Raw genomic sequence first — 13,417 nt, 5'->3', positions numbered from 1 at the left:
TCTGGCAGTCCACTGGTTAAGACTCCATGCTTCCAACGCAGGGAGTATGGGTTCAATCCCTGGTCAGGAAGCCAAGATCCTGCACTCCTCACAGTGAGGTTAAAAAATAAACAAAATGAGAAAGAGAAGTAACCACTGGATTTAATAACATGGAAAATAACTGGTGTATCTGATGAGAGAAGTTTCTGTAGAAAAGTGGAGCAAAAAGCCACCTGGCTTAGAAACCATGGGATCAGAAGTGAAGGTTTCTAAGTTAACTGAACTTGGTTAACCAATAACTGAATTTAAGAGGGTGACAGAACTATTTTTATCACATGTTGTTTCAAATTTGAAAGAGAGGCAGTGTATGTATTTGAAAGAACTGAATTGGATCCTTAATCCCTGTTTTATCCTACCTTTAACTTCATAGCCACAATGCTTGATGTATGCTTAAATATTTGTTGAATTAAGGTAATGTATTGGCACAAATTAAACCATAAAGCAATACACAAGTGTAAGACATAAATCAAGCATTTCTGCCTTTTATGTAAAATGAAGACAATGCCCACTGTTGAAATGCTTTCAGGTGGCTCCGTATTAGTTTTGCTAAAAATGTTTTTCAGAATACCTCTCAATATATCTCCAAGGGCAAACTGCCAGTGAAGAAGTCAGAGAGCTCCTGCCTCCACCACTACACCCCGACCCCCAGGTTATGATGATGTGCTTATGAGGAAAAATAGACTGGAAAAAACAGATAAGAATATTTCTTTGAAATTTAAAGAGACCATCACAAGAGGAAGCTAACTGTTAACAATTACCCACCCCATCACAAAATGTAAAACAGAAACACACATCCTATCCAGTATTTAAAGGGATTTTCTGCAGGAGTTCCCCAGTGGTCCACTGGTTAAGATTTGGTGCTTTCACTGCCATGGCATGAGTTCAGTCCCTGGGTTGAGGAACTAAGATTCATGTAAGTGGTGGAGCGCAACCAAAAAAAGAAAAGTAGGAAATAAGGGGATTTTCTCTGAAATTTCAGTATTACAGAGTAACGTGTCCTATTCTAGTAACAGACGTTACTAGTCACAGATATGTAGTAAAACACTGCAATGATGCAATCATAAGCAATACTGATTACAGCTAAATTTACTTAATATACATGCAGGCATGCTAAGTCGCTTCAGTTGTGTTTGACTCTTTGCAACCCCACAGACTGTAGCCTGACAAGTTCCTCTGTCCACGGGATTCTCCAGGTAAGAATACTGGAGTAGGTTGCCGTTCTCTTCTCCGGCGGATCTTCCCCACCCAGCGACAGAACCAGCACCTCTTAAGTGCCCTACATTGGCAGGTGGTTCTTTACCACTAGTGCCACCTGGGGACTTCCCTCTGGCTTAGACGGTAAAGAATCCATTACCTGCAACGTGGGACACCTAGGTTCAATCTCTGGGTTGGGAAGATCCCCTGGAGGAGGGCATGACAACCCACTCCAGCATTCTTGCTGAGAATCCCATGGATGGAGGAGCCTGGCAGGCTACGGTCCATGGGGCTGCAGAGAGTCCGAACTGAACCGACACCATGGAGTGACTAAGCACAGCACAGCGCCACCTGGGAAGCCCACTGTGTACATACTTTATAAAAACACCTACAACATCCCCAACCATCCGAAAAATTCTAGAGGGGCTGTTACAAATAAACGGGATAAAACTTCAGTCAGTCTCCTGTGCAACTCCTGAATGACTTAAATTATATGAACGTAATACCAACTTGGTAATTTTCATCTAAAAAGTTATACTACAAAATTTACATTTATTTCATAAGTCTGTACAGTTAAGGAGGCAGTTATAAATTCATCACTAACAATAAAGTTGGACACAGACTATAAGGTATGTACATACAACAAATACACATAGTTAATCATTTATTTGGAGTTCTGTTCAGATTTACAAAAACAGTAGTTCTAGGTTTATGGCTATTTTAAAGAGAAGTGCCCTTCTACAGAACAATGTCTTGGCTCACACAAAACTGGAAACCTTAATGTTCCCTCTGCCCTTCAATGACACGTCACCAATCCCTTCACTACCAAGCTTCATTTTACAGATGCCTATAAACTGCACAGGATTAAACAGGTGACTACTGTATCAGCAAGGATATATAATTTCCTCACCACAGAAAACAGTTGGACACGAATGAGGGACTGGATAACACCACCACCACAGAATACAATAAAAGCGATAATATTAGTTTCATTTTGTTTACAGACCATCTCTAAAATAATAAAAATAAAAACACTGATGCTCTTACCAGCTACTACATAAACAATTTCTTAGAGATTTCAATTTAACGAAGGTGTAAGTGTTAAATATATGTGGACTGGTTTGTTTGATCAGAGTGGTTAAATTATTTGTGAATCTGACTCTAAAAGAAAACAGCATTAAAAGATATCTTCTGTTCCCGGGGAATAAAAATCATTCAAATCAACAAGCATTTGTGAACCACACTACATGACCATTCTTGCCCTTTCCTGTCCTCTTGCTTCCCCTGATAGGAGTTTTATAATGTATCACAACTATACTATGGTCAGCATGCTGCAGAAGATATCTTAGCATACTGATGCCAAGCGACCTATGAAACATCTTGGCTTCATCCCCAACTTCTTTAACAGGTCAGTTGAGTGAAAGGAATGACCCCTTATAAATATGAGGGGTCAAAAGCTGAAACAAACGATTCACTTTTATAGAGAACAAAGTATAAGAGCATCCTTTACAATGAGGAAGATTTATGATTTCTCACTTCTTATCCAATTGTTCTTCGTATCTATGTATTTTAAATCTATAAATAGATGCAACAAATACTAGGTATTGTTATTCAATAAAAGTTAGGATTTAAGGGCAGCAAATTTGTCTACGTCACATTCCTGAGGCTTAGGATGTGCACAAGGTCATATAGTCAATAAGCATAGACAGGACTGACTGAAATATAGGTATCTCTGGGACTCAAGTCTGTGTGTTTATCACCATATTACACACTCACTGCTAATCTGACATGTGTACAATACAGACTTCAGTGCTGAACAGGTAGTCAGAGTTCTTTTTTTACTTAAGAGTTAAGACTGAAAATACAAATTACATAATCATGCGATTGACTGATATATTAGAACAAAGTGTAAAAATGAAGTCATAAAAAGTACATGGAACAACTCAATTTCACGAGTGAGGAAAGAAGTAATTAAAGCAAAAACTTGTGTATTTTTTTTTTTTTAGTTGTCCAAGCTGTTTTTTGCTTTGAGCTGACTTCCATGAACAGATACGAGAAATGTAGCTTTATTTTGACACCATGATTTTCAGAGCAATAATAAAGAACAGTCTCTAGCAAGTTAAAGAATTTCAAAGGCTACAGACAGTAAACTATTAAACCACTTTTAAAGTTCAGGCAATAGACAGGTATCTAAGGCAACTCTCATCCTAAAAAGAACACTAATTATTTACGTATCTTTCACTTCAACCTCAAATTTCTGCCTTTGAAATCTTCGTTCTTCTTCAAAGGCAGAAATCTGGGAAGCCAATCCTGGCTCCTGACCTTCTCCAAGCATACATCACTGCCTGCTGCACTAACACTGAATGCACTGGATGATACAGCGCTATCACCAATCATTTTTAATTAGAAACTAAATTTCTAAAGTTTGTTACTAAACAGGTCAGTCAAGACACAATTGTTTCCTGCAGGCACCAAGTGACCACTTACTCTTCTTTTTTTTTTAACTCTTATTTTTTGAAAGTTTCTAAAACCAAGAGAAGCTTGGTCAATGTAAATGAACCTAAAGGTTGACATTAACACCTACCGATTTTTAAAACAATCAAGGTAAATTTTTTAAGAATCCATTTTATGAGTCAAATTTTGTAATAACAAACTTCATCTTATTTTCATGGGGCAAAAGCCTGAGACATTTCCTCTGAGAAATGGAGGAAAGATGTAGCAAGGAGGAAGAGCTTTGGCAATGAAATTCTGACTATATATTACAGTGTCTTAAGCTAAACTTTTCAAGTAGTGACCTGACAAATGAGGATCTTGCATTGAACTCACTAAAACTGTATTAATGATTTTTATACAATATTAATACATATTTGCAGTGGATAAGAGTTCAAGGTGGCAAGAGTATCTATTTTTCAAGTGTATCAAAAATTTAAAATGAAGAAAATCAAAAGGTATGCACAAAAGGGCCAGCAACATAAGGGTAACCAATGACAAGTGATTAAAGCCAAAACACCAAGTTGCTAAGTATATAAGGAAGCTGCTATTCATCTGGACCTTTGCCCAGAACACAAAAATTTGGAGGAGAAATGGTAGTGGTTTAAAGGGGACAGGGGTTCTAAATTTGCTGCCTCATTCCTATATCTGGATAGCTCATCTTGGCCTTGCAGAAGCTTCCTCTGATAACTGTTTCTACTGAAATGTCCATAACCACACTGGAAAATCCAAACGGGTACCAAAGCATTTATGTAGAAATCCACTGTTTGAAAAACACCTAGAGAATATATTTAAAGCTAAGATAAATTTTGTTCTTTAGAAAATCAACCCAAGATTCTCGCAAAATAGACAATGAAGCATTTTAAAACGTCTCAAAATTCTCTAAGGTAGCTAAATAAAGAGCAAAATTATCTGTACTCCCCCGAGCTTATGGTCCTTCGACAAAAAGCTTTTCTTCTTCTTCTTCAAAGACTGAGTTCCTTTAAGAACCACCACCACCTGCTCATGGTGCTTTTTTTTCCCCTCAAGAAGGCATCTGCACTGCAGATCTCCACTCTAGGGGAGATTGCCAGCCAGCTCCCACCAGCAGGCAGACGCGTATACAATGGAAACTAAAAGCGGCCTGCAGCTTCCCTCCTAGTCTTTCATAAGATGCGAGGAGAAGGGGGTTCCACCAGCCCTGCTTTGTCTGAATTTTCTCCCCCTCCCCCTTTTCTGCGGGAAACACCCCCTTTTGTTATACTTCGATCAATAATAGCCAACAAAAAGCATGGAATTAAAACATGTCTACTGCTTGGCATGACTCTATCTATTCTCTTTTAGAATATAAGCTGCTAACCTCGTGCCCCCACCCCCACGCCGCGCCAGTGAAGAGCAGGCTGTGTTGCAGATGCAGCCACGGATCCATCTTGGACCGTCAGCAGCTCCCTCCCAAATCTTCCCTGAGCTATTCTCATCACGCCTCCTTCTGCCTCCGAGCCTCTGAAAAATCGGGCATTCCGAGGCTGGCCACACACACACACAAAAAAACTAAAGGCGGATGAAAACAGTACAGAAAACGGCTTCAGTGTTTCCATTAAACTTCCTCATCCTCCCCACGGGCAACCGAAAAAAACAACAACCCCATATTTTCTGGAAGACAACCATGAACGGCTGGTTATGGCAACACCTGTCTGCAAACCTGCAATGCAACCCAACCCTTTCACTGCCATCCCCTCAAAATCCTAACAGGGCATTTCTCCTACCACCAACCTGCCCCGATCCTCTGAGTCTCTCTAATCCTCCACTAAATCACCCCGGTTCAGAGGACGGATTCGCCCTCGCCCCCAAACTGGTGTCTTTCGCCCACCTGCCCAGTCTCGGCGTTAACGCCCACCGGCGGGAATATCTCCCCTCCCCCAGTCTGTTTTCCCCTCACCCCGTTATTTCCTCACCGCCTGCAAGACCTGTCACCCCCCTCCCCCTTAGCCCATTTTCCAGCCGCTCCTTCCCGGGGGATGAAGCCTCCAGAACGCGAGGGTGATGTTCCTTCCCTGACCCCCTAGGGCCCCCCTCCCGAGGTCGGGGTCCCCTGGCGCGCCTCACCCGCACAGGAGGAGCCGCAGCTCTTCGTCCCCAGGGCGGGGCAGGCTCCTGGGCTCCCGCTGCCACCACCGAGCGCAGAGGACTCGGCCCCGGAGGACGACGAGGAGACGGACGGGGACTGAGTGGCTGCCGACGACTCTGCCATGGCTGCGCGAGCAAAGGCGGGAGAGGGATGAAGAGAGATGTGGGACGGGAGACAGGGAGGGGAGAGGAAATAATCCGGCAGCTGGCTCTCCAAAGTCGCCTCGCCTCTCCTACCCCGAGGACAGACTCCGACGGACTGACTGACTCAGCCGAGCACCGCGAGAGGGCGGGAGAGCGACCGCGCAGGCGCACAAGGGCCCTCGGGCGGGGGCGGAGACGGTAGCCTTGCGCCCACTAACGCAGGGCGCAGGCGCAAGAACTGTTCCTCGGCGCTCCTCCAGGAAGGAGGGGCAAAACCGGCCTCGCGCTGCGCCAAGGCCCTTGGAGGGGTGGGCGGCTCCCCCCGGGGACCTGGCGCAGGGGGCGTGGTCAAACACCAAACTCCGCCCACCACTGCGGCCGAAGTTGAGAGGGGGCTTTGTGCCTTAGTGTTTCTGCACGGATTTTTCTGTGATTGTTTTAGCTTAGGCTGATTATGTGTTTTAACGATAGAAATTTCTTTTTGCTTCTATTAGTGAAGTATATCTTTCTCACAAATTCCAGAGCCGATCTTTTTTGTCTGATGCGTTCCTACTCGTGACTCCGATGGTTACAACCACAGTATAGGTCCACTCTGCAATGTGATTTATGGATTTTCCCGGATATATCCTAATACCCCATCACCACGAGGGACAGATGGTACAATCTCCCATTTGGTAGGTAAAGAAAGAGGCTGTACAGAATGAAAAACTATTACAATAACATTGCAATGCAGCCGCAGAACCTGCTTCACGTTCTTATCTCGTTACTCTTCCCCAAAAGGGGTCTACCTTGGGTCCCAAGGTTGCCAGTTCCCTGTCGAATAACAGAGAAGACACATTCTGAACGAAAAAAACCAAAAGCTAAACTAATGAGAAAGATGAGCCAGAAGATAACAGCCTGGTTATAGGATGGTAAAATTAGGGGTTAAAAATTGAGAATGTGACACAAAAGACATATAATTGAATTTATTCGTCGCCTAAAAGGGGTCCTTAGTGGAAACTGTATTTGAAACCAGATACTATCTAGTTTATACTGGATTTTACTCTTTTTGGCTTCTCTGATTGGCTTGCAAAATTCAAAGCCTTCTACCTACAACTGGTCAAATGATTTGCAGTGTGCATGATTCTTTTAAAAAGGGAAATGTAGACCAGGAGTAATAAAAATCAAGACTATAGGCCTTGTTATTGCTAAAGCAGCAATCAGTGACCCCCAAGGGCAATTGCAGGATCAGCAGATCCTGTAAAGATGCAACCTCATGAAGAGGGAGGTAGTCAGCCAAGCAGCCACAGAGAGGGAAAGCAATCTGACCAGTGGAAATCTTCTAGAACAGGCGGTGAACTCCATCTGCCCTTGACAGATTTTAAGGTCAGGTAAAGCCGAGACAGGAGGAAAAAAAAAGAAAAAACTTCTGGCCGTTGAAACACTCTTAAAAAAAGGCACAGATGAATATTTCCCAAAATAACTTTGTGGCAAATATCTTACTCTAGCATTTAAAGCATCAGTTGATACTGCAGCAGCTTGTCCTTTGGATGACAGAGAGAAATGCAAGCCAATATGATAATCAAACCAGTTAGCTACCATTCTGATAAATACATAAATTTTAAGCATTTATATTATTAGGTGCTGGATAAGGAAATGAATGATGCCGGTCCCTAACTCTGACAGCAGTTGCAAGGATCTGCAGACCCTGCCTGGAAAGGAACCCTATTTCCCTATCTAGAAAGAGAGAGAAAAGAAAATAAAAATCGAAACATTGATGTGGTCTTGGTGGTCTCTTTAGAGCCTTCAAATTTTTTACACAAGAGGCCTTTGTGTGGGGTCTTCCCTGGTGGTCCAGTGGCTAAGAATCTGTGTTCCTAGATTCCACATGCTGCAACTAAAAATCTCATGTTCCTCAACTAAGACCCAGTGAAGCCAAATAAATATGTTTTAAAAAAAGGCCTTTGTGCTCGGTCCAGTTCCTGAAGCTGCCTTTCCTTCCTGCTCCATCTGCTGTACCAGTACATTTTCCTGAGAATGACTCTTGGTTGGGATGTTATTAATGTACCTGATCTGTTGCACAGATGTTTACTGGTCATTTGCTGTGTGTCTGACACACAGAATACTGGGAAATCTGGAGGGATCCAAAAAATATGTTTGTCCTGAGTTTACAAGCTAGGTGGGGCTTAGAACATACTCACATAAAATTAAAACAAAATACAAATTAAATAGCAGCCAAAACAACTCCCAAACAACACAAAACTATAACACTATGATTAGATGACAAGTGAATTGTTTGAATTTAAGAGTAGACGGAATCACTATGGAGTTATAGTGACTTGGGGAGGTTTTATGAAGAAATTAAATCACATAGGAGCTTGGAGTGGTAAGGAGGTCCTTAAAGGCAAGAGAGAATGGTGCAAAGCAAATGCAAGGGGTGCTTTTTTGCAGGTATACAATAAGACCTCCTTCCGGGCAGACCAATCACAAAAAAAGCACACTTTTCTCCCAGCCCAGTCCATGATGCACTTCAGTGCTGGCTTGTTCAGCAGAACTTGGCCTAGATTTGATTCCCTCTTGCCCTTCCCTTCCACAGGCTGCATTAATGCAACACAAGACCACACAGCCTTCTGTGGTGACTGGAGGCTTAGAAGTGTGAGATGTTTTGGGTGTAGTTAGCCCAGGTTGGCTAGAGCCAAGGGCTTGATTTGGGACAAAAGGGAGAGCAAATGGAGATGTTTCAGGGCCAGAGTATGGAGAAGTAGAAGCAGAGCCCTAAAGAATGAAGGCTTAGGAGGATTCAGTATAAGTTTTCAGGCAGGGAAGGGCTCAGATGGAATTGTTAATGCTCACTGGAGTACAGCCATTTCTCAGGAGTTTTGCTGAGCAATTTTAACTGTCGAGGCACTGAGCTGGGAAATCTTTCTTGGTCCTGTCTTTATAGGATGGTATTTACAAAGCTAATCTCCCACCTCGTCTTCCAGGTCATTTTATCATCATTTTTTTTTTTTTCCTTGATTTTTAAGGAAAAAAATTTAATTAAAAATTTAATATATTCACATGCCATATATGTTTATAATCAAAAGTATATATACTATAAAGTTTTAATCTATCACTAACCTCTCTGTACCCACTGGTCTCCCCCTCTACACTCACAGAGGTAACTGCTGTTAGGAGCTTTTTTGTGGCAAATGCAAAGGTGATTATAGCAAATTTATATTCTTGTCTACCTTTTCAATGCTTCCCAGGCAGTGTATTGGTAAAGAATCTGCCTGCCAATGCAGGAGCCAAAAGAGATGCAGGTTTGATGCCTGAGTTGGGAAGATCCCCTAGAGAAGGAAATGGCAACCCACTCCAGTATTCTTGCCTGGAAAATCCCATGGACAGAGGAGCCTTTGGGGGTACAGTCCATGGAGTCACAGAGTCAGTACACGACTGAGCGCGCACACACACACACACACACACACCCTTTTTAACACAAATGATAGTGCTTCCTTTCCTTAACAGCAAGTTCTAATGATCTTTTCTAGTGTCTTTTTGAGGCATTAAGACAGTTGTGCTGTTGACTGCAGTTAACAATAACGAAGCGGCTGATAGATTTAGAGGTTTTATTCTGTTACTATATTGAGGGCCTGATATTCAACTTATGACAGCCTAAGAGTCAGGATTGACTTTTCTTTTGACAAACTAGGACACCAAGTTATTCCCTCATTTTATACACAAGCAAAGTAAGGTATTTAAATGACACTCAGGAATGCCAGTTGTGCAGTCTGCCCCTTACGAGTGCCTAGATTGTTGCTTAAATGTGGATTCTGCGATTAGGTGGTAGGAGAGGAGTCTGAAGTGTGTCCCAACACAGTGAGTGAAGGTTATTTACTTGGCTGTTCACCCCACAAGGCTGTGAGTCTCTGGAGGACAAGAATGTGCCTTATGTATTGTGGCAGCATTACTGCCTAGCACTGTGCCTGGTACGTAACAAACACTGTTTTTGGAAAGCTTTGGAACCTGATTCACAGTGGATATTATTGCAGAAAACAATTTTGCTATTTTTGTCCTTTGTAACATACTCTAGTATGTTGAGTATTTATGACTTTGTTTTGCTTTTCCAGAATGAATATAATAATTACCAATTTTTGAGCACTAATCATGCATTAGTCATAATTACCAAACATATCTCATTTAACTAACTATGACAACTCTGTGGCTTGAGTATTCAAGTCATTTGGCAGACGATGATGAAACGAGTTCAAAAAGGTAGACTAACTCACCCAACTGTACAGCTAGTGAGCTAGAATTCAGAACCAGGTCAGTCCGACCACAAAGCCAGTGGCCTTGACCATTCAAACATATCTATATGTCACCTACTTCTTGAAAACCACAAGGAAAGCTCAGCCTCTGCTCATACTACATGAGTGAGATGGCTGAAGGCAGGCTCAAATCAGTCTTATCAATATTTAGCATTTTGTATCTCCAGGGTTTTGATAACCATGAGTACTTGAGACGGAAACAATAATAACAAAACAGGCTTCTTGTTTACAGGGGTTGTTTTCTGACTTGCGACTAATCCTAAAGCCTACGTATAATTTGTATTGTGTTGTTCCAAGTGCCAAAATCTTCTACAATATATGCAGAAGGCTGAGGTGCTGATATTGACCTTGATGATGTTATACTGAGCAAGATGTAATGTCAGTATTTGCTGTCACTTCCTGACAGGGTGCGTTTCAATGTATCTCTATTGGGAACCCTTAAAATAGAACAGTGGAGAAGGAAATGGCAAAGAACTCCAGTATTCTCGCCTGGCAAATCCCATGGACAGAGGAGCCTGGCAGGCTACAGCCCATGGGGTCACAAAGAGCTGGACATGAATGAGTGACTAACACAAATTAGAACAGGGTACGTTGTTCAAAAGCAAAAATTAGGTATTTAGTATTAAAGGAAAAAAAAGTGAGTGGGCAGTGTTGCGTGTAACATGTACTTTCTTTATTCATCCTTTCAGTTAACTCTTTGAGTTTCTACTTCCTGCCTGGCACTGTTTGGGGACACTGAAGATACAGGCAGTGAACACAAAAATTTCTATCTGTAACTTATATTCTAATGGGAAGAGACAAACAGAAAAGTAAAACAGAAGTTAGATGTTGAGCAGTCTTATGGAGAAGGTTGGGGAAGGGGAGTATAGGGGTTTCCCTGATAGCTCAGATGGTAGAGTCTGCCTGCAATGCAGGAGACCCAGTTTTGATCCCCGGGTTGGGAAGATCCCCTGGAAAAAGAAATGGCAACTCACTCAAGTATTTTTGCCTGAAAAATCCCATGGACAGAGGAGCCTCCTGGATGGAGTCCATGGGGTTGCAAAGAGTTGGACGTGACTGAACTACTAACACTACATGCTCATCACCACCATGTTCAGTTTAACTTCTTTAATTGTTTATTGCAATTGTGACAAGTCTTTAGTCTCTGGCCCCTTTCTCTGAGCATGCTGCATATCCCTTGGATTTGTGTAATATCTCGTAGGTCCTGCTTTCTGCACATACAATGTGAAACCCCAGTAACCACTTGTCCTGATAGTCACATCTAGTTTCTTGCTGGTCAGTTAGCTTAGTTTGAATCTAGACTCACACATAATGCCTGGAGGAGGTATCCAAATAACCTTGAGAATTTGCAGAGAATCAGAAGGGACAGAGGAAAAGAAAACAAAACAGGACCTCCTTAGGTAAGTTTAGGTAGAATTATCTTTACTTCTTTACTGCTGGCCTAATCACTCCGGGAGTGAAACACAGATCAAGGGCATCGCACAGCCTAGAGATGGATGGAAGGAGGTCCTGGGTAGGTTATAATAGGTAAGACCGAAGAAAGAAAGTGGAATAATGTGTCAAGTGAATGAAGCAAGGGTGATGCAAGAGGTGGTGGTGGTGGTGGCAACAGACACTTTAGCCTCTCATCAGCTACTTACCCCCAAAACAACTGTCCCTACCCCAACAAATCCAAAATAACAATATTCTCCAATTGTGACAACTGCCGGTTTTGCAATCACATGTGAGTGTGAATAAAAGCATTTTTGAAGAACTGTGTTTGCATTGATCTGCCACACAGTTTAAGTAAGAGCGTCATTGCCAAAGCAACTTCAAGACAAGCTCCAGGAAGCCAGAGGTTGACAAAATACGGCCATAGCTTAGAAAGAACAAAGCCAGTGGAAGGACTTTCCCCGAAGTTCTTATGTTAGCTGTTAAGAGTAGCGATGGTGCGCCATCAGGGTTGGGCAGAGACAGGAATATCGGGAGTAGCTGTAATGGTGATAATGAAGTCACGGCCTCCTCTCCTTGTGAAGTCAAAATCATTTAAAAAACCAGTGATGCTCACGTCACCCGTGGTTGAGGCCTCCCTTCGGTCCTTAGGGTAGAGAGCCGCCTACCTATGGCTCCGGCCATCGTTAAGCACCGAAACCCTCTCAAACGCGGCCGGTAGGGGCCCGATGCCGGTTCCACCGAGGCCTCGGACCTGGGCCTGGCCTCAAGACTAAGAGCTGGGCGGGGACCACGGGCCGGCTCGGTTCTCCCCGCATGGCCTGCTGGGAGTTGTAGTTCAGTCGTCGAAGAGCCGCGACAATCCCGATCCCTCTCTTCCGCTTCCTCCCCGCCCCGGATGAGTTCGCCAAACGGGAACCGCTGGCGGGTAACCAGAGATCTAGGGGCTACAATTCCCAAGGGACCGTTGCTCCCAGTGCGCAGCCCCAGGTATTCCCCACAGTGTCGGACTCCAGCGCACGCGCATACGCGTCGGGCGGTGGCGGGATTTTGCCGCGTGCGCTTTCCCGCCCCAGTCTGCAAGGCGCTCGCTGCGCCTCGGTCGACCCCTGCCAACCCTCTGAGTTCTCGCTCTCTCGCGGCTTCGCGCGCCCCTCCTTCTCCCTCGTTTCTGTTAGAGCCCAGGCCACGCCCGTTTCCCGCCTCCAGGGCCTGGTTCGTTCCCGCCCCAGTCTTGCCCTTTTTGCGCCCCTGCTGCTTCTGCTGGAGGCGGAGGCTCCATGTTGTCCCCTCAGCGAGCCGTAGCGGCTGCATCGGGAGGAGCAGGTGAGGCGCCCGATTTCCCCCGAGCCCGCTCCGTAGCCACCTCCACCGCCCTCGCTGCTGTAGCTCCGAGGAGACCTTACGCCCGTGCCGCCGCCCTTCCTCGTCCCGGGGTTGGGACCGCGCGCCCCTCCCTGGTGTCCCTTGGCCGGCTTATTCGGGTCCAGGGGCTGCTCGCGGGGTCGGGACGGTAGGGCACGGGCGGCGCCTTCCTCGGCCACCTTCGGAGGTCGGGCCCTGCGATCGGGGGAGACGGTTAGTGCCCCTCGGGGCTGCTGCCGCCCGCACGGTGCCTCCCCCTCCCCGCCTAGGACGGCCCCGAGGGTCTGTGGTCCCGGGCGTCGTTCCGAGGCTTCGCCCCGCCGGCCCCGCCCTGGCTGAGCTGGGCGCTGTTGGCTGCGGTC

At 44.5% G+C, this 13,417-nt stretch overlaps 2 protein-coding genes across 4 annotated transcripts in view; one reads left to right on the top strand and one right to left on the bottom strand.

The window, feature by feature from the left end:
* The window catches only part of RTN3 (reticulon 3), a 55,185-nt gene extending 49,054 nt beyond the window's left edge, over positions 1-6,131 (bottom strand). Inside the window, exons 1-2 of one of the 2 annotated variants that reach the window (XM_065937590.1) lie at positions 5,809-6,131; positions 213-216 (exon numbers count right to left, since the gene is read on the bottom strand). In XM_065937590.1, coding sequence (XP_065793662.1) covers positions 213-216; positions 5,809-5,953 — 149 coding nt within the window. In that variant the 5' untranslated portion in view covers positions 5,954-6,131. The remainder of the gene's footprint in view (positions 1-212; positions 217-5,808) is intronic. The other variant, XM_065937589.1, reaches the window with a different exon arrangement.
* Positions 6,132-12,569: 6,438 nt separating this feature from the next.
* ATL3 (atlastin GTPase 3) overlaps positions 12,570-13,417 on the top strand; it is a 41,767-nt gene continuing 40,919 nt past the window's right edge. The window contains exon 1 of one of the 2 annotated variants that reach the window (XM_065937587.1): positions 12,570-12,680. Coding sequence is in view for 1 of the 2 variants with exons in the window: in XM_065937586.1 (XP_065793658.1) it covers positions 12,971-13,016 (46 nt within the window). In the remaining variant the exon portion in view is untranslated. Of the gene's footprint in view, positions 12,681-12,882; positions 13,017-13,417 lie in introns of those variants that run through there. The other variant, XM_065937586.1, reaches the window with a different exon arrangement.

This window comes from Muntiacus reevesi, chromosome 5 (genome assembly GCF_963930625.1).
Source record: "Muntiacus reevesi chromosome 5, mMunRee1.1, whole genome shotgun sequence".
Classification (NCBI taxonomy): Eukaryota; Metazoa; Chordata; class Mammalia; order Artiodactyla; family Cervidae; genus Muntiacus; species Muntiacus reevesi.
Note: the sequence above shows the minus strand (reverse complement) of the source record. Positions and strands in the feature narration are given on the sequence as shown.